The sequence below is a fragment of the Heterodontus francisci genome, chromosome 9, assembly GCF_036365525.1.
Source record: "Heterodontus francisci isolate sHetFra1 chromosome 9, sHetFra1.hap1, whole genome shotgun sequence".
Taxonomy (NCBI): domain Eukaryota; kingdom Metazoa; phylum Chordata; class Chondrichthyes; order Heterodontiformes; family Heterodontidae; genus Heterodontus; species Heterodontus francisci.
In genome coordinates, this window is record NC_090379.1 from 61,718,242 (window position 1) to 61,745,920 (window position 27,679).

Genomic DNA, 27,679 nt, shown 5'->3' on the forward strand with positions numbered 1-27,679 from the left:
CCCAGAACCAACAAAATTTCAGGAGTATATTTTAGTTTTCTTTCTGCTTGTGTTTAACTAAATTTCCAAAATCTATCCAAATTGAGGTGACAGGTGGTGTGATGATGTTATTGGAATATGATCATGTTGTTTTGCTGCTGTGCTTATACAGCTGGTAAAATCTAATACCAAATATGTTACAGAGTCACAATACCACATTAAACAGATCTATATTGTACTGAAATTCATATAGTCTTCAGTTTGAGTTTTGAGGAGTTTTTCAGTTTACATTCTGCACAAAGTTTATAAATGTACCCTGGGTTGGTGCATTCTGGAATTATGTGCTGAGGTCTGCAGTATTTTGCAGGTAGATGGTTTTCCATGGGGCGTCTCACTACCACATCATAAAGCTATATCTATGCCATTGCTTATAGCAAATTCTCCTGTATCTCTACAGGAGTGGATCAGATTAGACAGATAGGGTGTCTGCACTATTGTCATCAGGGACTTCTTCAGAATGCAGTAGGCTTCCTCTGGGAAAATGATTTCAAGGAAATGAGTGAAGTTGGCCCCTCTCCTGGACAGTATGCCAAAAACCACTATATACACTGCACGATCAATCTAACTATCTGAACACGATTCCTAGTAATTTGATATAATCAATAAAAGCCATGCTTTCAACTGTAACGGATGATTGAGAAACTACAACCAATGGAAGACCCTTGGACCTACTTTAGAACATTTTCACCTTTGCACAACCGTTTTTGAACAGAACAACCCAGAAAATGATGAATAAAAGGAGGAAGATTGTGACAATTGCCGTAAAGCGTATTTTTAGACGTAACTCCCAAATACATGCAGGTGTTTAATGCATGTCACCCAAAGCTTCAATGTTATACCACAAAGCTTATGTCAGAGGCTTTTATTGGATTACTCGTGTCTGGACCCCCATGGACCATGGTTTCAAGGGCTGACATAGCAAATTATCAACATATGCTCTGTCTATTATAAGAGTAAATGAGGTGGCACTGAGACTCAGCAGAGCCCTTCTATAATACCTCAGACACAAATCAAACAATTGTACTTCCAGCTCTGTCCATGCATGGGAAAAGAAGCTTCCCTAATTGAGACTCCAATATGATAGCTACATTTGACTGACAACTTTACCAAAAACTTTATAATCACATGCATCAGGCCCGTTGGGCACAAAAGAAAGTGATACAGCTCTGCACAGTCACTAAACAGATCAGGTTATTGTCTGAAGTCATTTACTTCACAAATTAAAGATCAAATGCCAAAATGCCACAACACAACAGGGAGCATAGTCCATTCCCTCAACTTAGTTGCAAGATCTGAGGCTATCAGTGTGATGTTCTGCAGGTTGACATGGCTGGATTTAGTATTGCTGCTGTGAGAACTATAATAATTGCTATTACATATACCTTTGCTCGGGGAAACTACTTTCTTGGACCCTCAGTGCTTCTTCCAATTGGTGTTCAACATGGAGAAGCACTGATTCATCAGCTGAGGGAAGTGGTAGGTAGTAATCAGCAGGAGATTTCCTTGCCCATGTTTGACTTGATGCCATGAGACTTCATGGAGTCAATGTTGGGGACTCCCAGGGCAACTCCCACCCAACTATATACCACTGTGCCGCCACCTCAGGTAGGTCTGTTCTGCCGGTGAAACAGGGCATACTCAGGGATGGTGATGGTGGTGCCTGGGACATTGTCTGCAAGGTATGATTCTGTTGGTATGATTATGTCAGACTGTTGCTTAACTAGTCTATGGGACAGCCCTCCCAATTTTGGCACATGCTCCCAGATGTTATTAAGGAAGACTTTGCAGGATCGACAGGGCTGGGTTTTCCTTTGGCATTTCCAGTGCCTAGGTCAATGCCGTGTGGTCCGTCTGGTTTCATTCCTTCTCTTAGACTTTGTGGCGGTTTGATACAACTGAGTGGCTTGCTTGGCCATTTCAGAGGGCATTTAAGAGTCAACCACATTGCTGTGGGTCTGGAGTCACATGTAGGCCGGACCAGGTGAAAACGACGGATTTCCTTCCCTAAAGGAGTCATACCCAGCACAAAGGAAGATGGTTGTGGTTGTTGGAGGTCAATCATCTCAGTCCCAGGACATCACTGCAAGACTTTCTCAGGGTAGTGTCCTAGGCCCAACCATCTTCAGCTGCTTCATCAATGACTTTCCTTCAATCATAAGGTCAGAAGTGTGGATGTTCGCTGATGATTGCACAATGTTCAGCACCATTCGCAACTCCTCATATACTGAAATAGTCCGTGTAGAAATGCAGCAAGACCTGGACTATATCCAGGCTTGGGCTGATAAGTGGCATGTAACATTTGTGCTACACAAATGCCAGGTAATGACCATCTCAAACAAGAGAGAATTTAACTATCTTCCCTTGACATTCATTGGCATTACCATCGCTGAATCCCCCACTATCAATATCCTGGGTGTCACCATTGACCAGAAACTGAACTGGACCAGCCACATATAAATGCTGTGGCTACAAGAGCAGGTCAGAGGCCTGGAATTCTGTGGCAAGTAACTCACCTCCTAGCTCTTCAATGCCTGTCCTGTCCACCATCTACATGGTACAAGTCAGAAGTGTCTTGCCTGGATGGGTGCAGTTCCAATAACACTCAAGAAGCTCGACACCATCTAGGACAAAGCAGCCCAGTTGATTTGCACCCCATCCACCACCTTCAACATTCACTCCCTCCACCACCGACATACAGTGGCAGCAGTGTGTATCATCTACAAGTTGCACTGCAGCAACTCACCAAGCAACGCTCCTTCGACAGCACCTTCCAAACCCATGACCTCTACCACCTAGAAGGACAAGGGCAGCGGTTGCATGGGAACACCAGTACCTGCAAGTTTCCCTCCAAGCCGCACACCATCCTGACATGGAATTATATTGCTGTTCCTTCACTGTCGCTGGGTCAAAAACCCGGAACTCCCTTCCTAACAGCACTGTTGGTGTACCAAAACCCCAAAGACTGCAGTGGTTCAAGAAGACAGCTCACCACCACCTTCTCAAGGGCAATTAGGGATGGGCAATAAATGCTGACCTGGCCAGCAATGCCCACATCCCCCAAACGAATAAAAAAAAGCATACAGGATTGTGGCTAGAAGTTTCTCAAGTTCCATTTATGTCTGTATGTGGAGTATAGTTTTGTCAGAGCCCCAGAGGTCTGCCAGAAAGTCGTCACTTCAGTCCAGGGCTGGGATTCTTGATTAAAATGTTCCACCTACAACCCAGACAGGAGCTAATATTCTACACAATGCGGAGAGGGACTTTAACTGTTTACAATACTTGGGGATCTCATACCCCTTTTCTGTAAGGGTAGTAAATCCTGGTAAGGGTTATTGTGCAAGTTCAAATCTGATAATTGTAGCCATCTTTGTAGTTCTTACTTCATGTTTTCAGGCAACTGCTTCACTTAAATTGTTAGGCTAGTGGTCCAAACTCCAGAGCCACATTTTCCAGCCTATATGGAACAGCCAAACCTTAGTTCTGGACCTCACATGGCCATCTCTGGAGGACCATATACTGCAAAGTAACTCTCCTCAGACAGTCTTTTTAACATTTGATATTATTAGCAAACACATCCCTGATCACATGAACACGAGACTCAGGGTAAGTGCATAATTGTTTGGAACTACATGGTGGCTCTAAAATAATTCTAGGCTTTGTTAAAAGGGGAGGCTGAGACAGAAGTATGGTTTGTGTCTTATAGTTTACCCTCAGGAGTAAAAGATCTGTCTGGAAGTTCATTTTCAGGAAATGGGGCATTCAGAGATATGACTATTCCCTCTAAATAATCATTTTTGCTCTGCGACAGGCCATATAAGATTGAAAGTTGGATGGTTTCCCTTTTTCATGTATACAAAGATTTCTCCATGTCTTTTCTCACTTTCCATGATCCTATGTGTAATTAAAATGATATGGCTAGATCGAGCAAAAATCATACTAATAACTAATTATTGCCCCACAAACTATGATTCTCAAACATCATGACAATGAGCAGTCGCAGAATTCCATTGTCTCACTAGAGGCAAATATAAGTATACATTGAAATAAAAGCAAAGTGCTATGGATGCTGGAAATCTGAATATCTTTAAAACCTTGTTCTCTTCTGGTTCATGTTACAGTTGTACATCTGCTGTAATTTGATTTGGCCTTGGACAGGCTGGTTATTTGGTTTCACTAGGAGTTTTTAACCTAGTTTTCCCAGCTTTATTTAGGTCAAGAAATTATCCTTAAGTTATCTGCTTCCACATTGGTCTGAACTGAACATTGTTTCCACTATGTAAATGTTTGGAGCTTATGTTTTTTGGTCGCACGGAGTAATTTATTTAGTCTTCACAGTTATGCATATCCTACGGTGCAAGGACTCAACAAACCAGAGACCAGGCAGCAGTAGCCCAAAGTTTGCTTTAGTGAATCCTACACTGTTTTATGAAGAAGCCCAGAGAAGAAGTTAAGAATCATTCTGTCAATTCTGTTTTCTAGACCTCTCAATAAGGTTCAAATTGGTAGCATATACAATGCATTAATGTCCAGATTTAGCTGCAATACACAATAATCCATCAATGGATTAATCTGAATATCTGCAGTTATGGTTGCTATGGAAGCGCTTTCCCCTCCTAAATTTGCACTGTTTTGATAGGCTGCTAAAATGTATAAAATATGCAGAATTAAGAAGCAATAAGGCATAATCCCATCCATTTGTTCCAGCAGTCCCTGCAGGAATATAGTTTGGGTGATTAATGTCACATGATTGGTTAGTTTTTAGTTGGGATAAACTGGGCAGTGTAATCGGTTCAGTGGTTTAATATATGGGAATAGGAGATCGTGTTTAGCACAACATATTCAGAAAGTATTATTACTTTAAGACAAATCAATGGATGCAAATCTGATGCAGGTAGTTTTGAATTATTGAGTTATTGATAATTTATTCTAATTTTAGGGGAGAAAAAGCATCCATCAACTGAGTTTGTAAGAAGCAAAAAGTTTATGATTGCAAAGATTAAGCATTATGGAATTAGGGTGAGGATAGAAAAACTGAGTGATGGGGTTAAGGGCAACTTTTTAGTGTTGTTGGAAGTGGCTGTAGTGTTCCATTTCTGGGGCCACTTCTGTTCGATTTATATAGCAATGATTTGGATATACTGTAGTCTATAGGGAGTAGTGTCAAAATTTTGAAATGGTACTGGTACAGCCAGGTGAGGAGGGGGGTCTCAGGCTCCCCTTTTGCCCCTTCTCTGGTTTGACTGCAACGGGGTTTATCCTTTTTTAACACAGTGGTTGAACTTACCACCTCAGTGAGTGCTTGCTCCTGTTCCTCTAATGTAATCGCAAAAGAACCAATCAGACAGGTTTTATAAACAAGAAAGATCTTAATTTATTACTCTTATTACTCTTAACACTCTAACCCGGTTAAAATACTAAAAATACGCTACACATTCACGCACACAACACAGGGGACGAGAAGCTTCTTCTGCCTCTAGGAGCCCTGAGCAAAGCAAGCCCATCACCATGCATGTGGCCCAGCGAGGACATCAGGAATACAATTTCAGCTGAGGACTATTAGATTCAGAACTGTATCTAAATTCCATTTATTCCAGACTTTAATTCAATCACCAAAACTGTTTTTCCTCTGTAATCTATTTAATTGAGGTCTTAGCATTTTATATAGGCTCATCATTACCTCTTGGCTTTTATATTCTATATCTTGAGGAAAAAACCTAGAATTCTATAAGCTTTTTTTTGCTGGTTGCTGGCTGCGGCGGTCTGTAGGCTTGAGGGTGTTCCCAGTCACAACCGGATCCTCTCTTGATTCCTTCTGGAGAGCGAGAGAGAGAGAGACCTGCTTCATTGATGGCTTTTCAGTTACTTCTGTCTGCTTTCTGTGTGACAAAGCTTATAGTCTCTCCAGAGCTGTGCAGGCAGTCACATGATGCTATCAAACCCCATTGTTGTTTTAATGAGGTTTTTCTGGAATCGTCTCTGAGATTCAAGGTGCTACACCTCAAGCTGTCCAGTCACACTTGGAAGGGGTTGGCTCTTTGAAAGTCAATGGGTGTAGACGGCTTTGATGACCGTGTTGATAAGGCCATTCAAGGTAATTTAGTCACTGTGAGCACCCCCTTATTCTGGCTAGACTGGATGAGACTTGTCGTCTCCAGTTTGATGTTTTGGTGTTTTAAATGTAAATTGCAGTGGTCATCTTGGCTGCCAGTTTTAAAAAAAAGGATACTTATAGGATTTCCATTAAAAGTCTAATGCAAGGGTCCAACTGATGAAAATAATATATCCCTTTTGACATGTAGGGTTTTCATGACAATACCGAAATAGGTGGTCTAGCACATTCTTTAGAAGACCAAAAGAAGTTATCACGATAAAACATGGATTAGGGTTAGGGTAGCAGATGGAATTTAATGACAGTAAATATGGGGTGATGCATTTTGGTAAAAAAAAAGTAGCAGCAGTAATTTTGCTCTGAATGGAAATAGGCTCAGTACTGTGCAAGTGCAGAGGGATTTAGGGAACAGTTTCACAGGACATTAAAGGTAACATCCCAAGTTGATATGGCTGCATTAAAAAAAACTTATGGAATTCTAGGTTTTTTTTCAAGATATAGAATATAAAAGCCAAGAGGTAATGATGAGCCTATATAAAATTCTAAGCCCTCAATTAAAGTGCCATATGCAGTATTCTGCTGCACGCTATAAGAAGGATATTGAAGGTTTAGAAAGGGCACAACACAGATTCATTAGGAGGGTGTCTGGTATGAGAAAATACAAATAAGAAGAAAGACTTGAAAAATTAGATCAGTATTATTTGGTCTCAGAGAAAGTAAGTAGACAGAAATTGTCATTCAAACTTTATAGTTTACTGTTTGATTTACCTTTTTAAAAAAGGCATATTATAGTAATCAAAAATATTCTGGACACTAATTTAGTCCTAAATCCTTTTTTGAAAGCATAATTTTAATTGTTATTTAAATATCATACTTATTAAAATATTGAGAAAAGCACTTTGTAATATTTAAATACTTGGTACAGAATCATTATTTTGTTGGAAATAAGACTGAAATTATTAATGGTTATATTTGTGTTTTTGTCCTAACACTATCTCTTATCCATAAATGTACAATTTCTCATTTAGGATGAAATTGCAAAGAAGAAAATTTCATCAAAGCAAAAAGAACAGGAGCTGAGTTTTATGAGGAAAGGAGGTGATGTCAAGGCTATCAAATTTGACAAAGATGTGAAGGATAAAACTCAAAATAAACCAGAGTCAACAACAAAGAGATCCTTGAGCACAGCAAGATCTCTGCAGAAGCAGCTTAAAGAGCCTTGTGAAAGTAAAATCCTGAGAAGCAAGGCTGTGATACAGTCCTTGCAGCAGAAAGAGCAGAGGTCAAAGGTGAAGGTTATAACTATTATGAGACGTTCTCATTCAATTTTAAACCCCTATGTTAAGAAAATTTAATTCAAAGACCCAGTTTAATTATATATTTTTACTGAAACACAGCATGAGAATACAATGTAGTCTTGCCATATTAAGTATGCGTGCCTTGTCACTATTTGTTTCACAATACTTTTAAAACATATACTTCAAAGATGTATTGAACATATAAATGATTTAATAGTGAAAAATATAATTTTAACCAAATTATTTTGGAAGATTGCTGTATTACATTTCCAATTATATGTAACTGTTGTGGTGTTCCAAGAGCACCAATATCACCTAATTAATGATTGAGCTGATAGGGTCGAGGCAGGATTTTCTGGGGACAAGTCCGAAGGCGGGAGGGTGCGAAAATTCACGCCACAGGCTGGTGTGCCTGCATCATCCTACCCCTGGCATTTTCCCAGAGGCGGGATGGGGGTCGGCAGGGCTACCTGCCTGCAAGTGGCGGGTAGCCAGTTAAGCTGGGTAAATGGTCTATTAAGGCCTATTGTCAGCGGTGGAGTTTTCCAGTCAGCCTGCGGGCTCCCCCAAGGTGTTGGGGACTAGACCAGCTGTTTGGAGGTGGCCTCCTGGCAGCAGACTGGAGAGTCTGCAATCCTGGCAGACTTTGAGGCCTTCCCCACCTACCTGGCCACAGCTGTGGCTTTATACTCCTCCATAATGGTGGCCTGGCTGCTGAGGGCATTTTCTAATTTAAAAGTTTAAAAGGTTGAAGACAGGGCAGCTCAAGATGGTGGTGCCCTCTCTCTCTCTTGCCTGAACTGCAGGTTGCTGCTCCTTCTGAGCTGGAGGGTCTCCTATTGGTCCTCCAGCTTTGAGAGTAAGCCTGCCCTCTGGCCACTAATTGGCCAATTCGGGGAAAATCACTGCAGGGTGACTCTTTCCCACACAGTGCTCGTTTGTGAATCCCATTTGCCCCTGATGTCGGGCTCTTGACCCAAAACCCAAAAGCCTGCCTTTGATGTCAATAGACGATGCAATCGTATGGGGCATTATAGTTGAGCCTAATGCTGATTTCACCCGAACCACTAAAAGATTTACACACTTAATTCAACGAGACACTTCAATGCAGTATTGAGGGAGTGCTGCACTGCCATAGGTGTTGTTCTTCGAATGAGACTTTAAACTGAGGTCCCATTGTCTTTTCCTAGCAGTTCAGATGGATATTAAAATTCTCATAACATTATTTGAAGAATAACAGAATTTTCTAGGTCATGGCCTAGACAACCCCAGCAAAATTAGATTATCTGATCATTCATCCCGTTGATATGGTGGGATTTTATTGTGCCACAATGGTTACTATATTTGCATAAATCACTGCACTTCAGAGTAAATCACTGCACTTCAGAGTAATTCACTGCTTTAAGAACGTTTGATACACCCGGTAAAGCACCATGTAAATGAAACAATTTTTAATGTTCACAAATGCCCTTTCCAGCCAGAGGCACTCTGGCTAGCTGAAGAGCTCTACTGACTGAGATCAGCTGACCAAGCACTGGTTGAACACTCAACCTTGGTTCAGTTTAATACTGGCCATATCTGCTAAGGCTTCAGTGAAATATTCTAGAACTTTGAATTTGTTAAATTTTACATTATTCAATAAGATTTTAAATTTATGCATTCCAGAAACAAATCATAGATTTACACTTTCGAATGAAAATTGGGGACATTCATCTCTGTTGCATGCATTTGCAGACAACAAAAGTTTTCAGTTGAAAATTCATCTTTCTGTTACAAATCTATCAGTACAGATAATATATTTAACAGAAATATACTGGGGGTAATTTTATGCTGGCAGCGGGGTTCTCAATGTCGGGGGAAACTGACACTGAGATGCCCATGTCGCCTCTTCTCTGGAAGGCACGCCGAATTTAGTGCCAATCAGGCACTTAAGTGGACAGTGGCGGGCCTTCCATAGGATTTAGGACGCTGTCACTGGAAGTCCCACCCTTGGAGAGCTGCCGTCCAATCAGAGGCCAGCAGCTGCAGCACCACCATGGAGGCAGTGGCTGCTGCTGGAGCTGACCCTACGTGAGGCTGAAGAACATCACTGGAGCCAGGCCTCGGGAGGAGTAGGGGTGGGAGGACGGCAGCAAGGGTACAGGGGTGTCTTTGAATGAGGGACCCACAATTTCCTACCTAGAGCTGGGAAACAGCCGGTGTGAGTTTTAATACCGTGCTTCCCGTGCGGCGACAGGGCCACTCGCTGCATGAGTAATTGTGCCTGTGGTGGGAAGAGGCCCTTAATTGGGGGTTAATTACCCAGTTAAGGGCCTGAATTGGCGGCGTGGCGGGTAGGCCGTTCACAGGCCTTCCCCCCCCGGACTAAATTTCGGCAGAGGCAGGCTGGTGGCGGCAACCAACCCACGTCCCCCACCACTGCCCCACCCGAATTTTCCTCTCCCCTGCTCCAAACCTGCAGCAAGGGAGAACATAAAATTTCACCACTAAGTGACAAAATCTTCCAATCTTTCACTTTATTACCAGTGGATCTTATTCTCTTACATATATTTATTATAACTAGTGTTTTAAATTTATTTTGCTACATACTGATTTTACAAATAATTTGAGAACTTAAAATTAATTCAAATACTCAAAACATTGGAAATCATGAAAAACTGAATGGTGTGATGCAAAGTTTGAGGGACTTACCTTAATGGGAGGCATTGCTGCAAGAAGTGGATTGAGATGGGATGGGACTTCTGCCAGCTAATCCACCTCCTCTGTTGGTCACATTTTTCTGGGTCATGGTCAATTATTTATGCTCTCACTTCAAGGGAGCACTTGCAGCACATGAAATGGACAGGACAGATGAAAAAGGGGGCAGATGTTCGCTAAATGTGGCAATACTAAATTTTAAATTGGCCATAAGAAAACACTGAAGCCAAAAAATAGGCAGTTGGAGAAGTTTTGGGAGGGAGTGGTGGTCGATCTTTTACCTTGCAGCCAAATAACTCATAAACTAATTGCTTTTGCTTCCCACAACCGTTGTCCCCTAATAACCTCCTCCCTGCTGTTAATCTCTCTTTCAGTGGTGCAGTGGTAGGGACGGAAGGAACTTAATCATAATCCCAATCTGCTGCCTCGGCATCATTTACCTGCAGCAGGATGGCAGTGGGTGAGCAGCCCATATCATTCATTGGTGGTGGAGAGGAGGAGGAAAATATCAGCGAACAATTTTAGGAGTGGAGATTCAGCTGGAACAAACCAAAACCAACCATCATGCCCCCACCCATGCACACACATCTAGAATTGACATGACAGCTTAACTTTTGAACTTATGACACGTATGAATAATTGAACCTTGAAATTGACAAACGTGCCTAAAGTTAATTTTGTATTTTCTAATACAGATATCTGTGGATTTGGATAGGATTATTTCAACTGACCCACTGTTACAAAGTGAAGATTACCTCAGAAGAGTATATGGAAAGGCAGTTTATCAGGGACATCGCAGTACTTATAAAAAAGGCCCATATCTGAGGGTGAACTCTCCTGTACCTAAATCCAAGCCTCAGAGGCCTAAAATGATTGAGAATATTAAGGGTGAGTGATTTGTTTCATTGTAAATTGTGTTTCATGTTTTACCAGTTACTTTGTTCCTCAGATTTGTTCTGCTGTTGTGGCTTTAGGAACTGTCTCGCAAGTCTGGTTCTGTTTAATCAGTCAGGCAAGACTTGCACATTTTAATCTGATTCTCCCTCCAATTTGAATCTGCATTTAATTAAATGAAGAGACCATAATGATGTTGATTTACCATTAAGTAGGTCATTACCAGATGTGTTTAATTACAGCAACAATGAATGGCTTGGTAATACATGAAAATGTCTGCAATAATTTATTCATTTTATTCCTAATCATGTATATATTTGTGTTTTCGGGGGAGGAAACGTACCAAGTTCACTTCAAAGGAAACTTGAGCAGATGCAAGCTACCCATATGCTGCTGAGCTTCGTAAGGTCTAGTTGTAGTTGACTTTTCTTTGCATTTTAATTTAAATAATACAGACTTAGGTTGGGCGTTTTTGACTTACATGATAGAAGTAGTCTTTGAATTTTTGTAAAGTGGAACTTTTTTCTTCTTGACATACTAAAGCAAGAAACATGGAAGAAAAGAACACTATAAAACAAAGCAAGGGCACTGTTTGCATAATTTCTTGCCATTTTGTGGTTGAAACAAATTGCAGGCAATCTGCTCCCAGACTTCTATCTATAACAACCACTTGCATTTATGTAGCACTTCTAACGTAGCAAAGCAATTTAGAAACTCACCACTAGGAAGACTTTGAAATAAATCATGCTTTACCACTTTTGTGCGTCTGTGCACTTCACGAGAAAATCTCCAATAACAGTCCATTTATTTTAATAACTGTTGCATAACCGTTGTAAGAATACTAAGTATTATTTTCATTAGAGAAACAAATTTATTTTATAACTTTTGATTTGGATATTTTTAAGTGAAATATGATTCTGCAGCAACAGAAAAAGAGCAATGTAAGTGTTCTGTGCTTTTGGATGAGAGTTCAAACTTTCAGTCATAAAGGTAACTAGCAGGGAAAAAAGAGGAAACATTAAATGTGACATCAAACCGTGTGGCTTTGTATACTACTGTGCTTGGACTGCCTTAGTAAGAAATTGGGCTCATTAGCACCCATTTTTTGGGCGCTACCAACACTTAGAATTTTAAAATGCATCCATGCCATGCGCACACATTTGTAGGATGAATTGTTCTGGATGGCATATTGCTGTAGGTGTTCGTGCGTACACTGTGAATGTCTGCTAGAATTATGCAGAGCAGATAGATCATGACATCAATCAGCATGCAAGCTGATTTGATGCCAGTGGTGCCATTTTTGAGCTCAACGCGAATGCCCTCTCTTAACTTTGCACAGCTGAACTTGCGTTCAGCAGCAGAAAGGAACCCCCACCAGTGCTATTTAAAAGGATCATCAACTACTTACACATTAATTGCTGGTTGATTTATTTTGGCTGTTGCAATAATTTTACAAGTGTTTGGTTTGGTCCTTTCTATAGTTGTTTCAAGTTGGAAAAATCTACAGATAGTGGTATGGCAAATGCTGAAGGACTTTTTGCAAACTAGTTGCTCCCAGACATGGGTGCACTAGTAGGCATTCCCCTTGGAATATACCATGACTTGGAGAATGAACAGCAGCCACTCAGAGAGAGACAAGCAGCTGAAAGAGAGAGGAGGGGGAGCAGGTATCTCAGCAGGAGGCCATATTTGCCCAGGGAGCAATTCTCCTACCTGAACCTCAATGATGAACAATGTGTCAAATGTCTGTTCTTCAGTAAGGACATCCTCACTGATATCTGCCACCTGTGACAGCCACAACTGCAACCTCCGAGCAGGGAAATGACCACGTTGCCAGTGGTTGAGAAGGTGACTGTGGTGATGAACTTTTATGCATTTAGCTCTTTCCGGGCTGAAGCTGGAGATACTTGTAAAATCTCACAGGTTGCAGTCCACTGTTCCGTATCACTAAGGCTCTCTATTCAAAGATAACTATCTAAAAGATAGGATACAAGCTCTGCGCAAATCCTTGTGCCAAATTGGTGCTGGACTCCTCCTGCTTCTTGACATTGACTGCAGGCTTTCTGGCAGGCTTCCCAATATACCGAGCATTTCATTCTGCATGCCCAGCAGTGCTCTTTTGTAGGCTGCCCTATCCTCTGTCATGCCATTCCTTATTCTTTCTCAAGTCAGATTTTCTTCCAACCAAAATGCACCTCCCTTCTAAGAGGTTCAAGCTAGCTTTAGGCAGTGCAGGCTAACTTTAAGTGCTGATAGCCAGTCACAATATTGGCCCCCTGCTGATGCATCCAGTCAATGGCCAACACAGAGCAGGCTGGATGCAGCGATCGTGGAAATGAGCAGGCTGCACAAAGCTGATATGCTGCCTGCGTTACAAACAACAGACATGGAGTTATTGCAAATTACAATCCCCATGCCCATTTTCGGGAGCTGTTCAATTTAGCATCTCTATTATCTCTATCTGATAGCTAACATCTCTAATACAACACTCCAAATGTACCAAATATTTTCTTGGCTCACAGGTATTAATAATTAAGCATCTATAACTTCAGAAAAAAGGACTTCTCTAGATCCTGTGCTGTAGAGTTATTGCTGATGCCTCATAACTTTTTTGTTTTGATAGGTGTCAAGGTGAAATCTACCAGAACACAAACCACTCCCTTCGCACTCAAGACAACCATAGCTAACCCAGAGAGAGAGCGGCATATCTCTGTTCCAACTTTTCAGGACAACCAATACATGTTTAGTCCATCACATCAGATAACATCCACATCACTCATTTCAGGCCCAGTTGAAGGACATCTTATCCCAATGGCTATTGCTCTAGGTATGTTCAAAATTAGACTTAGTTTTCCGGTGTATCTTTCGCTAATCCAAAATGGTAAAGTTTAGACTTGATTATTGTGTTGCCTTGAGTATTCTTTCTGTAAAAGATTTGTTCTCCATTTTTCAAGATAACTTGGTCAGTTGATGAATAGTTTATATACAAGATGATGATAGCACCTCCAGGCGCTTACCCATTGTCTCTCGAGATAAGGAGGCCAAAGAAGAAGATAGAGTTAGAAAAGAGACTTCGGAAACACACACCTCTTCCTAGCCAGATCATTCCTAGATCTTTATAGACAAATATTAACAGACAGAATTTCCACTCCAAATGTTTATGTAGACAGTATTATGTAAAATGTTGACATAAAAGCATGACCAAAAATCATGACAACAGGAAGTTGCTCAGGAAATGTGCACATACACAACATTTTAATAATGTGCTACAAAATATACCATTACATTGCTAACAGTTGATCAGTTAACAGTACATAGTACTGTTGCCACTCTATTCCATGCTGGTTCTATTTAATACTCTGCCATGGGTCGTCTGAGCAGGCCACTGAAATCAGAGAATTGGGGCTGTTAATACTGTACCAGTATAAGCACCTGTGAATTTGAGTGCACTGCTTTTGGTTATGTTTGTCAGTATCTTGAAGGAGGTTTGGAATGGTCCCATCACCCGCACTGTCTAGCTGAGTGCAACAGTATTGCTTATCTTTCCTGCTAATACCAAAATGGTGGACTCCAAAAACGAGTTGGTAATATTTTACTCACATTTAACCTTTGAAATGTTGGTGCACTGTCTGCTAAATGGGTTGCATGCTAGAATGGATTATTCTAAAATATAGAAACAATTTAGAAAAATAAGTTCCAATGAAATAAATTGCTGTGCTATGTGGAAATAGATGAATACAAGGTTACCATGTGTAAGCAACAACTAAAAATTGATTAAGTTGAAAAAATACTTCAAAAAGGAGATTCCTAAATCATCTGTAGGAGTGAATTAATTAAGTAAAATGTGGAAGAACTGCCGGAAAACAAATATGAAGAGAAAGAAGATGACAAAGGGCTGAATTTTTGGGCTTACCTGGAAGTTCAGCTGCCATGGATGAAAGCAGGAGGCGACCTCGCTATGGCAGGCGGCGGGACCCTAGGGCAACATATTGCTGGTGGTAGCCAATTAACAGGCTGACCACCAGGCTGCCATCCAGATGAGGACTGTGGCCCACCCCAAGAGCTGCTGGCCCAATCAGAGGACCATAGGTCAGCAGCGCCACCACTAGCGGTGCCATTGCGGAGGCTGCAGCTCCAGGATGAGGGAGCCTCAATGGAGGGGCACCCTTGAAGAGTGGTGAGTTTCGTTGGGGGAAGCCAGAACCAGGTAGGCAGGCCCAAGTAGTTGAGTTGAGGAGGTCATGGTGTACTGGCGGCGCTTTTGCTGCCGGGGGGCCCCCCGTTGGACCATGGAGCACCCATCAAGGAAGGACCACCCCCCCAGAACTCCTTGTGAGGCCACTAGGGTTTACCTGGCAGTTTCCCCATGCAGTGGCAGACCCTCCCAACACGAGCAAAATGCCCACGGGGGCAGGAAGTGGCCCTTAATTGGCCACTTCAGTGGCTGAATTGGCTGCCTGCTTGGCGACCATGCCACTAAAGTTCCCGCCGCTGGCAATACTGAAGACTCATGAACCCCAAGAGAGAAAAGTCTCCTACATCGAACAAGGTTTAAGAAGAATACCGAGCCCTAACGAAAAGCAAGATCTACCTACAATCAAGGACTCTACAGTGAGCTCGAAGAACTGTAACAAAAACTCTTCAGGTATTGCCTCAAACTTTTCCACTTTATTTATTCTTCTGCTCTTTTCTGTCTCTAAGTGCATGAGTGTACAGTGTATGCATACTAGTGTGGGTATGTCGTGTATCCGTAGGCGTCAACCGAATTAGAGTTTAAGCGGTGAACAAGGATTCACCAAGGGGGAGCTAAAAACACGGTGTGTTTAAAATTAAACCCTGTTACGGTAAGACCAGGTGAAAGCTACGAGGGATCCTAGACACCTCTCTCACCAGGTCGTAACAATTAGAACAGTGACTGCACTTCAAAAAGTACTTCCTTGGCTGTGAAACGCTTTGAGAAGTCCAATGGGCATGCTAGGTGCTATATAAATGCAAATCTTTTTTTGTTTATGCTTACACGTAGGGGAATTTTATGCTGGCGTTGGGGGTCTCAACGTCGGGGGAAACCGACGCCAAGATCCCTGCGTTTTCTCTTTTCCGGAAGGCCCGTTGAATTTAGTGCCAATCAGGCACTTAAGTAGACAGCGGCGGGCCTTCCATAGGATTTAGGCTTTCGCCACCAGAAGGCTTGACCTTGGAGAGTTGTCGGCCAATCAGAGACCAACAGCTGCAGTACCACTGCGGAGGAGATGGCTGTTGCTGGAGATGACTGTCCTGGAGGCCGAAGATCGTCGCTGGACCCAGGCCTCAGGTAGGTCAAGACGGCAGGGGTCTCGTGGGATGCAGGTCACGAGGGAGGGGGGAGGGTGGTTGGCAGCAAGGGTGGGGGGTTGGTGCTCAGCTGGGAAGCCAACACGGTTTCTCTTGTTATGTTTCCCATACGGCGACAGGACAGCCCACTGCATGGGTAATTGCGGCTGCAGTGGGAAGAGGCCCTTAATTGGGGATTAATTACGCAGTTAAGGGCCTCAATTGGCAGCGGGGCCGGAAGGCCATTCACGGGCCTTCCCACCCCAGACTAAATTTCAACACGGGGGGACGGTGGTGGGAACCCCCGCCACCATCCCACCCGATTTTATGCTCTCCCCACCTCCAAACCCATGGGAGAGAGCATAAAATTCCATCCATGGTGTTTTGAATGGAAATTTGAGGCTATCTTATGGACAGCAATTGCAGGTTGTTCTAGTTTGTGACACCTCTATTCAATCTTAAGATACAAGGAGCTATAATAGAATTACAGAAAGTTACATCACAACCACAGCCCAACCAGCCCGTTAAGTCTGCTAGTATTTCCTCCACATGAGCTGCTTCGTCTAATACCACTCTTATATCGAAAGATTTACAGCACAGAAAGAGGCTATTTGGTTCACTGTGTCCATGCTGGCCGAGAAAGAACTATCCAGTCTAATCCCACCTTCCAGCTCTTGGTCCGTAGCCTTGTTGGTTACAGCACCTCAAGTGCATATCAAGTGTTTTTAAAATGCGTTTCTGCCTCTAGCACCCTTTCAGGCAGTGAGTTCCAGACACCCACCACCCTCTGGTTGAAAAATTACTCCTCAACTCCCCTCTAATCCTTCCACCAATTACTTTAAATCTTTGCCCCCTGGTTATTGACCTCTCTGCTAACAGAAATCAGCCCTTCCAATCCACTCTATCTAGGCCCCTCATATTTTTATACATCTCAATTAAATCTCCACTCAGCCTGCTCTGTTCCAAAGAAAACAACCCCAGCCTAACCAATCTTGCGTCATTGCTAAAATTCTCCAGTACTGGCAACATCCTCATAAATCTGTTCTATACCTTCCATCCTGTAATGTGGTAGCCTGAACAGTAAGCAATACTCTAGCTGCAGTCTAACTAGTGTTTTATATAATAAAAGCAAAATACTGCAGATGCTGGAAATCTGAAATATAAACAAGAAATGCTGGAAATACTCAGCAGATCTGGCAGCATCTGTGGAGAGAGAAGCAGAGTTAATGTTTCAGGTCAGTGACCCTTCATCAGAACCCTGTTAGTGTTTTATATAGTTCTAGCAAACCTCCCTGTTCTTATGCTCTGGGCCTCAGCCAATAAAGAAAAGTATCCTGTATGCCTTCTTGACCACTTTATCTACCTGTCCTACCTTCAGGGATCTGTGGACATGTACTCCAAGGTCCCTCTGTTCCTCTACACTTCTCAGTATCCTATCATTTATTTTGCATTCCCTTGCCTTGTTTATCTCCCCAAATGCATTACCTCATATTTCTCCAGATTGAATTCCGTTTGCCACTTTTCTGCCCACCTGACAGATTTCTATCTTCCTGCAATATACAGCTCTGTTCCTCACTGTCACCCAAACAGCCAATTTTCATATGATCTGCAAACTCCTTAATCATGCCCCCTAAATTTAAGTCTAAATCATTGATTTGAATGCAGTGAGGAGGGAGAAACTGCCGGATGCCATTTTCTCAGCTCAAAAGAAACAAGAAAGGTTCATTGATAGAATGAATAGAATCCATAAAAGTGTGACATGAAAGAGGCGCCCCCCTCGCGTCCCGTTCCCAGCTCACCCCCTCGCACCCCCTACCCCCCACCCCCTCGCACCCCCTTCCCAGCTTCCCCCTCGTATCATCTTCCCCTCACACCCCCTTCCCCTGCACCCCCTCCACTATCCCCCTTCAGCCCCCTTCCCAGCTCCCCTCACACCCCTTCCCCCCACCCCCCCCGCACCCCCTTCCCCCCACCTCCTCCCACCAGCATCCACCAATCCCTGAGCAGGGGCCCTAACAACCCACTGCCTTGTGGGTGTCTCAGGAGAGACCAAAGCTAAGGGAGTAAACCCTAACAGAAAATCCGGAGCGGAACCCCGAAGGCGGTCATGTGTTTCCTTTGGCATGTTTCCGGCAGTTCCTGCAGCCATACCAGTGCCAAACGTCATGCTCTGCACTCCTTTGGACCCCACCAGGAAGGCCGAGAGGGGGGTTTTGACGCTTGGGCAACTCACAACCTCCATACATCCCCCCCAGGCATGCGCCATGGAGAGGTCACTCCATAGGCGTCTCACAGCGACCAAAACAACACGGAAGGCAGCAGTTACGGGTTATAAGTCCAGCTCAATTGGCGTAGAGATTGGGCGCCACGGGTTGTCTTTGTCGGTGGGAGAGGTCATTGCATCTCACTGGACAGCTACCGCCTGTCTCAAACCGGTCAGTAAGGTTCTGTCCTGCCACGGTCCACCTGCTTCAGTGGGTGCTTGGAGCTCAGGGTCATTGCCCGACAAGTGGACTGTAACACCGCACCAAACAGCACGACAAAAAAAGGAAAGACGGTACCAGCCCTCCGTTTTGCAAGCTGGAACGTCAGAACTATGTGTCCTGGCCTGTTGGAAGATCTTACACAAATCAACGATTCTCGGAAGACCGCCATCATTAACAACGAGCTCAGTAGACTCAATGTAGACATTGCAGCACTTCAGGAGACACACCTCCCTGCGAGCGGATCTCAAAGAGAGCAAGACTACACCTTCTTCTGGCAGGGTAGGGATCCTGAAGAACCAAGACAGCATGGAGTGGGCTTCGCCATCAGAAACTCTTTGCTCAGCATGATAGAGCCACCTTCAAATGGCTCAGAATGCATACTGTCCATCCGACTGCTCACCGCCTCTGGTCCAGTACACCTACTCAGCATCTATGCTCCAACACTCTGCTCCCAACCTGAAGCTAAAGACCAGTTCTAGGAGGAACTCCATAATGTCATTAGTAGCATTCCCCATACCAAACATCTGTCCCTGCTGGGGGACTTTAATGCTAGGGTTGGGGCCGACCATGACTCATGGCCCTCCTGCCTTGGACGCTATGGCATTGGAAGGATGAATGAGAATGGACAGAGAATGCTTGAGTAATGTACCTATCACAACCTCTGCATCACCAACTCGTTCTTTCATACTAAACCCTGTCACCAGGTTTCTTGGAGACACTCAAGATCACGTCGTTGGCACCAGCTGGACCTCATCGTCACAAGGCGAGCCTCTTTAAACAGTGTTCAAATCACACGCAGCTTCCACAGTGCAGACTGTGACACCGACCACTCCCTGGTGTGCAGCAAGGTTAGACTCAAACCAAATAAGCTGCATCACTCCCAGCAGAAGGGCCACCCGCGCATCAACACTAGCAGAATTTCTTATCCACAGCTGTTATATAAGTTTCTAAATTCACTTGAAAAAGCCCTTCAAAACACTCCTACAGGGGATGCAGAGACCAAGTGGGCCCACATCAGAGATGCCATCTATGACTCAGCAATGACCGCCTATGGCAAACGTGCGAAGCAGAATGCAGACTGGTTTCAATCTCACTTTGAAGAGCTGGAACCTGTCACAGCCGTTAAGCGCACTGCACTGTTGAACTACAAGAAAGCCCCCAGCAAGTTAACATCCGTAGCACTTTAAAGCAGCCAGAAGCGCTGCACAAAGAACAGCCAGGCGCTGCGCAAATGACTGCTGGCAACACCTATGCAGTCATATTCATCTGGCCTCTGACAGCCGAAACATCAGAGGAATGTATGATGGCATTAAGAGAGCTTTTGGGCCAACCATCAGGAAGATCGCCCCCCTCAAATCTAAATCAGGGGACACAATCACTGACCAACGCAAGCAAGTGGAGCACGACCCAGAACTGTACTCCAGGGAAAATGTTGTCACTGAGACCGCCCTCAATGCAGCCCAGTCTCTGCCAGTCATGGATGAGCTGGACGTACAGCCAACAAAATCAGAACTCAGTGATGCCATTGATTCTCTAGCCAGCGGAAAAGCCCCTGGGAAGGACAGCATTACCCCTGAAATAATCAAGAGTGCCAAGCCTGCTATACTTTCAGCACTCTATGAATTGCTTTGCCTGTGCTGGAATGAGGGAGCAGTACCATAGGACATTCGCGATGCCAGTATCATCACCCTCTATAAGAACAAGGGTGACTGCAACAACTACCGTGGAATCTCCCTGCTCAGCATAGTGGGGAAAGTCTTCGCTCGAATTGCTTTAAACAGGCTCCAGAAGTTGGCTGAGTGTGTCTCCGCTTTTGAGCAGAGAGATCCACCCAATGGTGGATGGAGAACATGCTGTTCTCCCTTCGCCAGCTACAGGAGAAATGCTGCGACAACAGATGCTCCCCTACATTGCTTTTATTGATCTCACCAAAGCCTTTGACCTCGTCAGCAGACGTGGTCTCTTCAGACTACTAGCAAAGATCGGATGTCCACCAAAGCTACTAAGTATCATCACCTCATTCCGTGACAATATGAAAGGCACAATTCAGCATAGCGGCGCCTCATCAGACCCCTTTCCCATCCTGAGTGGCGTGAAACAGGGCTGTGTTCTCGCACCTACTCTGTTTGGGATCTTCTTCTCCTTGCTGCTCTCACATGCGTTCAAGTCTTCAGAAGAAGGAATTTTCCTCCAGATAAGATCAGGTGGCAGGTTGTTCAACCTTGCCCGTCTAAGAGCGAAGACCAAAGTACGGAAAGTCCTCATCAGGGAACTCCTCTTTGCTGACGATGCTGCATTAATATCCCACACAGAAGAGTGTCTGCAAAGACTCATCAACAGGATTGTGGCTGCCTGCAACGAATTTGGCCTAACCATCAGTTTCAAGAAAACGAACATCATGGGACAGGACGTCAGAAATGCTCCATCCATCAATATCGGCGACCACGCTCTGGAAGTAGTTCAAGAGTTCACCTACCTAGGCTCAACTATCACCAGTAACCTGTCTCTCGATGCAGAAATCAACAAGTGCGTGGGAAAGGCTTCCACTGCTATGTCCAGACTGGCCAAGAGAGTGTGGGAAAATGACGCACTGACACGGAACACAAAAGTCCGAGTGTATCAAGCCTGTTCCTCAGTACCTTGCTCTACGGCAGCGAGGCCTGGACAACATATGTCAGCCAAGAGCGACATCTCAATTCATTCCATCTTTGCTGCCTCCAGAGAATCCTTGGCATCAGGTGGCAGGACCGTATCTCCAACACAGAAGTCCTCGAGGCGGCCAACAGCCCCAGCATAGACACCCTACTGAGCCAGCGGCGCTTGAGATGGCTTGGCCATGTGAGCCGCATGGAAGATGGCAGGATCCCCAAGGACACATTGTACAGCGAGCTCATCACTGGTATCAGACCCACCAGCCGTCCATGTCTCCGCTTTAAAGACGTCTGCAAACGCGACATGAAGTCCTGTGACATTGATCACAAGTCATGGGAGTCAGTTGCCAGTGATCACCAGAGCTGGCGGGTAGCCATAAATTAGGGGCTAAAGTATGGTGAGTCGAAGAGACTTAGCAGTTGGCAGGAAAAAAGACAGAAGCGCAAGTGGAGAGCCAACTGTAGAACAGCCCCAACAACCAATTTTATCTGCAGCACCTGTGGAAGAGTCTGTCACTCTATAATTGGCCTTTATAGCCACACCAGGCGCTGCTTCACAAATCACTGACCACCTCCAGGCGCTTACCCATTGTCTCTTGAGACAAGGAGGCCAAAGAAGAAGAAGAAGACCACAATCAGCAAAGGACATAGTACTGAGCCCAGAGGAACCCCACTGGAAGCAGCCTTCCAGCCACAAAAACACCCGTTGACCAAAACCTTTCCCACTGAGCCAATTTTGAATCCAACTTGCCAGTTTCCCTTAGATCCCATGAGCTTTTAATTTACTGATCACTCAGCCATGTGGGACCTGGTCAAAGTCTTGCTAAAATCCTTGTAGAATACATCAAACACAGTACCCTTATTCCTCAAAATATTCAATCAAGTTATTCAGACTCGACCTTCCCTTAAAAAACTCTATGCTGAATGTCCTTGGTTTAGCTGTGCCTCTCTAAATGACAATTTACACCATCCCTGTTCACTCCCCATACTGTTTAATATTTATTTTTTTCAAACAACGATCCAATTCCCTTTTAAAAGGATTTGTGGAAGCTGTGTTGTGGCAGAGAATTCCATATTCTAACCACCCTCTGTATAAAGAATTGTTTTCTAACTTTGCTCTTAATTCTTTTTGAGATTATCTTAAATTCTTAGTATATCGCCAACCAGTGGAAACAAACAATCATTATGTACTTAATCATTATCATCATTTTCTTGAAAATCCCATGCCAAAGCTCCAGGTTTTCAAGTTTCTCTTCATGAGTGTAACCCTTCATCTCTGGTAACATCTGAATGAATCTGTGCTGCAGCCTTTTCTCTGCTTTTGCATTCTTCCTATACGGAGTATCCAAAATCTTGTACAGTAATCCAACTGCAGATTAACAATGGTCTTGTGCAAGTTAATATTACCATTTGTTACGTTTTTGGGTTTCTTTGCTCCCTTAATTTTTTTTTTTGGCTTCTGTATCTCAGACAACTGTTACAGGTGTTTCTTTTAGCTCCCTGGTGTTTTCACTTGCTTAGATAACTAGTTAAATTTGTCATAGGCGCAGGAAACAAACTAGAAAGTCTCTTCAATTAATGTATCTTGTGCATTTCCACGATCTTCAAATGGCAGCAGAAATGACACAGCAATAAAATTTAACTTAGGCTTGAACTGCTGTACAAATTTAAGAAACAGTAAAAGAACTATAAAATATTCGCAGTAGCACAACACATCTTTTACAGTAATTCTTAATATTTAGCCAGTTCCTCAAGTAATAAAGTAATAAATAGTTTGCAGTTGTTGCACTAAACTATTATATGTCATGTAACAGTTCTTTTGTACAGAAGGTGTCTGAGAGATAGAGAGACCTATCTGTCTTCAAAGGTTTCAGATAAATTTTCTGCTTTGAGTAAAACAGATGACTAAATACAAGAACAAAATACTGTGGATGCTGGAAATCAGAAATAAAAACAATAAATGCTGAAAATAACAGTTTAGGCAGCATCTTTGGAAAGAGAAAAACGGTTAACTTTTCAGGTTGATGACCTTTATCAGAACTGGCAAATGTTAAAAATGAAATCGCTTTTAAGCAAGAGGCAGGGAAAAGGGGAGAACAAAAGGGAAGGTCGTTGATGGGGGATGGAAAGTAGGAGCGATTAAATGGCGAATGGGATGATGGTACAAGGCAAAAGGGATTGGTAATGGGAGAAGTAAAGAAAGAAAAGATGGGTCTAGAGGAACTGTAAATGACAACAGCAGCATCATTGCCAGCATATGCTGTCTGAAAGAATGTGGCAGTGGTTATGATGAATTAATACCTTCATAGAAGAACCAAGACTGAGCAGACTCACAGAAAAAATCCTTTTTTAAAAAAAGGCTGCTAACCAAACACCTAATTGAACAAATTCCAGAGGACATTTGTAATTGAATTAAATGGTGTGGACACCCAGGCTGGAATTTTATGCTCCCCCGCAGGAGCAGTTTGGAAGCAGTGGGGGTCGTAAAATTGAGTAGGAAGGTGGGGGGGGGGGGGGGGGGGTGGTGCTGCTCCCTCCGCCCTTCCATCCCCACTGCAATTTTACGAGGGCAGCGAGAAATGGCCCACCAGTCCCAGACCAATTAAGGCCCTTAAGTAACCAATTAATTGCCTCTTGAGGGCCTACTCCTGCCGCCGCTGGTATTTTTCCAGTGGGAGACACAGGCCCCCCCCCAGGAGGTCGCCAGGTTTAACTGGGCGACCTCCTTGTGGACTGAGGTAGGCCCCACTGATCGGGCACCCTGTGCCCCACAGAGGGGCCCCCCTCCTACCGTCCAACAACCCCCCACTGAAACCCCCCCCCCCACCAAAATCGAACTCATTGCCTTGCCGGGGCCCAGCCAATTGTTCCCGGCAAGCCCCCACAAACTTATCCTTTTTCTGGGGCCGGTGTCCCTCTTGCTCCATTCCCTGGCTGCAGTCCCAGCAGTGGCCACCGCTTCCACTGGCCCGCTGATTGGCCAGCAGCTCTTGGAGGCGGGACTTCCTGCCTCAGAGGGGTGGAGTTCCATCCCGAGGCCAATTAAGAGCCTAGACCATGTAAAGCGTAGCGTGGCTCCCAGGCCGGCGGAGGTGGGCTTGCTCCTGACTTTTTGGCCGGTGGGCAGGGCCTCCCACCCAACATAAAATTCCAGTCCAAGTATCGATAAACTTATTCAAATCTCTAAGAGTTACATCACGTTTGGCTGGAACATAGTTTCTGGGAAGGCCTTTTTTACACCTAATGTATCACAGCAGGATTAAAGATACCAATACCATACTAAATCTTCAATAACACTGCACTATTTTCATCACACTACTATTCTCAGTATCCCAACCTGCAGACCACTACAAAATTCTATTCACATTCCCAGTGCCATAGTGGGTTTTACATAGTGAATGATTGAGCCATGCAGACCAGTCAATTCCTAGTTATGATCCTTGTCTGTGCTAAGTTGGCTGACCTCAGCAGAAGTTGTGGTGCAGGCACTACTATTGCCTTAACATACTGGGTCAGTACTGAAACTGTGCTTATCGAACTCACAAATAACATCCTATGTGTCTGTGGTAAACCATCCCTCTTCGTCCTTCTTGACATGTCTGCAACCTTTGATATGGTTGACCACACCATCCTCCTCCAAAGCCTCTCCTCTATCGTCCAGCTGGGTAGGACTGTACTCATCTGGTTCCATTCTTATCTATCCAGCTGCAGCCAGAGAATCACATGTGAAGACTTCTCTTACTGCACCCTTGCCGTTATCTCTGGAGTCCCCAAAGGATCTATCCTGTTTCTCATCTATAGGCTGCTCTTTGGTGATGTCATCCAATAACATTATGTCAGGTTTCGCATGTATGTGGAGGAAACTCAGCTCTACCTCACCATCACTTCTCTCAAGCCCTCCACTGTCTCTAAATTGTCAGACTGCTTGTCTGACATCCAGTACTGGATGAGCAGAAATTTCCTCCAACTACATGTTGGGAAGACTAAAGCCATTGTCTTCAGTCCCTTCCACAAATTCCATTCCCTAGCCACTGACTCCATCCCTCTCCTTAACAATTGTCTATCCCGAAACAAAACTCTTCATAATCTCGGTGTCATATTTGACCCAAGATAAGCTTCTGATCTTATATCTGCACCATCACCAAGACCACCTACTTCCACCTCCTTAACACCGCGCATCTCCATCCCTGCTTCACCTCATCAGCTACTGAAACTCTCATCTGTGGATTTGTTACTTGACTATTCCAATGCTGTCTTGGCTGGCTTCCCATCTTCCACCCTCCATAAACTTGAACTCATTGAAAATTCTACTACATGTATCCTAACTTGCACCAAGTCTCATTCACCCATCACCCCTGTACTCGCTGGCCTATATTGGCTCCTTGGTCAGGCAACGCCTCCTTTTTAAAATGATCATCTTTGTTTTCAAAGCCTTCACTAGCATTTCTTCCTTACCTAGCTCTGTAACCTTTTCCAGCCCTACGACCCTCTGAAATCTCTGCACTTCTCCAATTCTGGTTTCTTGTGCGACCCCAATTTTTATGGTTCCACCATTGGTGGCCATGCCAATGGCTGCCTGGGCCATACACACTGGAATTCCCTACCTAAACCTCTCCACCTCTCTAACTCTCCTCTTTTAAGACGCTCTTGGAAACCTAACTCTCTGACCAAGTTTTTGTTCACCTGTCCTAATATCTCCTTCTGTGGCTCTGTGTTTGCTGGCACTCCTGTGAAGTGACTTGGGACATTTTGCTACATTAAAGGTGCTATATATATGCAAGTTGTTGTTGTTATTGTCTCCATAACCACATCACTGGAGCAGCTAAAGAAAAAAGTGGAGACTTGAACTTGGGTTATAAAAAAAAGTATAAATTCCTATAAATGCAAGATATATGTTGATATTGAGAGATGAGCTGCTCATTGATTACAATTACTACTTACTAGTTATTACTGCTATTGTAAAATTTTGTTATTGGTAGGGTATATTAATAGTGGTAAGGTAGATTAGTTTTGCTAAGTGGACATCACAGGGAAACAGGGAGGTGATTGGCTGGGAGAGACTTCAGAACTACAAACAGTGTGAGAGGGGAGAGAGAGCAGTGAGGCACAGGGGGCTAGTCGGTGAATATTTGGTGGGTGTTTTCTTACTTTCTTTTCATTTTTCTGCTGATTTTTATTTTTTCTGGAACACTTAATTCTATCTACTAAGTAGAAGCTGAAAGAAGTCGGTAGGTGGTTACCTATTTGTTCATTTTATTTATAATCATTTTATTGTGTTTATTTAACTTCCAATTTTAGTGCAGTAAATAAATAATTCAAGGCATGGCAGGGCTGCTCACACTTATCGAATGCACATCCTGAGCCATGTGGGGACTCCAGGACCCTGCCCATGTCCTGGACAACTACTTTGTAGAAAGTGCCACCAAATGGAAACACTCGTGTGCCAAATCTTGGAACTCGAGGAGCAGCTGGAGTCACTGAGGTGCATTTGCGAGGATGAAGAGATACATGGATAGCACGTTTCAGGAGTTGGGCACCCACAGCTTAAGGGAGCACAGGCAGAGAGGGACTGGGTGGCTGCCAGACAGACAAGAAGGACAAGGCAGTTAGTACAGGAGAGCCCGGGGGCATCCCACTTTCTAACCGGTATTCAGTTCTGAGTTACAATGGGAGAGAGGGTTCCTCTGGAGAGTGCAGCAAAATTCATGACCGGAGCATCATGGGTGGCTGAGGTGTGCAGGGAGGGAGGAGAAAAGACAGGAGAGCAGTAGTGGTAGGGGATTCTATAGTTAGGGGAACAGGCAGGCATTTCTGTGGTCACAGACGTGATTCCAGGATGGTATCTTGCCTCCCTGGTGCAAGGGTCATGGATGTCACCAAGCGGCTACAGAGCATTCTGGAGGGCGAGGGTGCACAGCCAGAGGTCGTGGTCCACATTGGTACCGACGATATAGATAGAAAAAGGGATGAGGTCCTGCAGGCTGGATTTAGGAAAGAGACTGGCAAGCAGGACCCCAAAGGTAGGAATCTCTGGAATACTCACTCCCAAGGTCACGTGCTAGTGAGTATAGAAATAGGAGAATATACCAGATTAATGCATGACTGGAGAGATGGTGCAGGAGCGAGGGCTTCAGATTTCTGGGGCATTGGGACTGGTTCTGGGGAAGGTGGGACCTGTACAAGCTGGGCGGTCTA

The 27,679-nt window shown here is 44.0% G+C and overlaps 1 protein-coding gene across 4 annotated transcripts in view; it reads left to right on the forward strand.

The window, feature by feature from the left end:
* The window catches only part of kiaa0586 (KIAA0586 ortholog), a 654,782-nt gene that overhangs the window by 364,938 nt on the left and 262,165 nt on the right, over positions 1 to 27,679 (forward strand). For all 4 annotated transcript variants that reach the window (XM_068039229.1, XM_068039231.1, XM_068039232.1 and 1 more), the window contains exons 15-17: positions 7,177 to 7,437; positions 10,839 to 11,031; positions 13,661 to 13,864. In XM_068039229.1, coding sequence (XP_067895330.1) covers positions 7,177 to 7,437; positions 10,839 to 11,031; positions 13,661 to 13,864 — 658 coding nt within the window. The remainder of the gene's footprint in view (positions 1 to 7,176; positions 7,438 to 10,838; positions 11,032 to 13,660; positions 13,865 to 27,679) is intronic.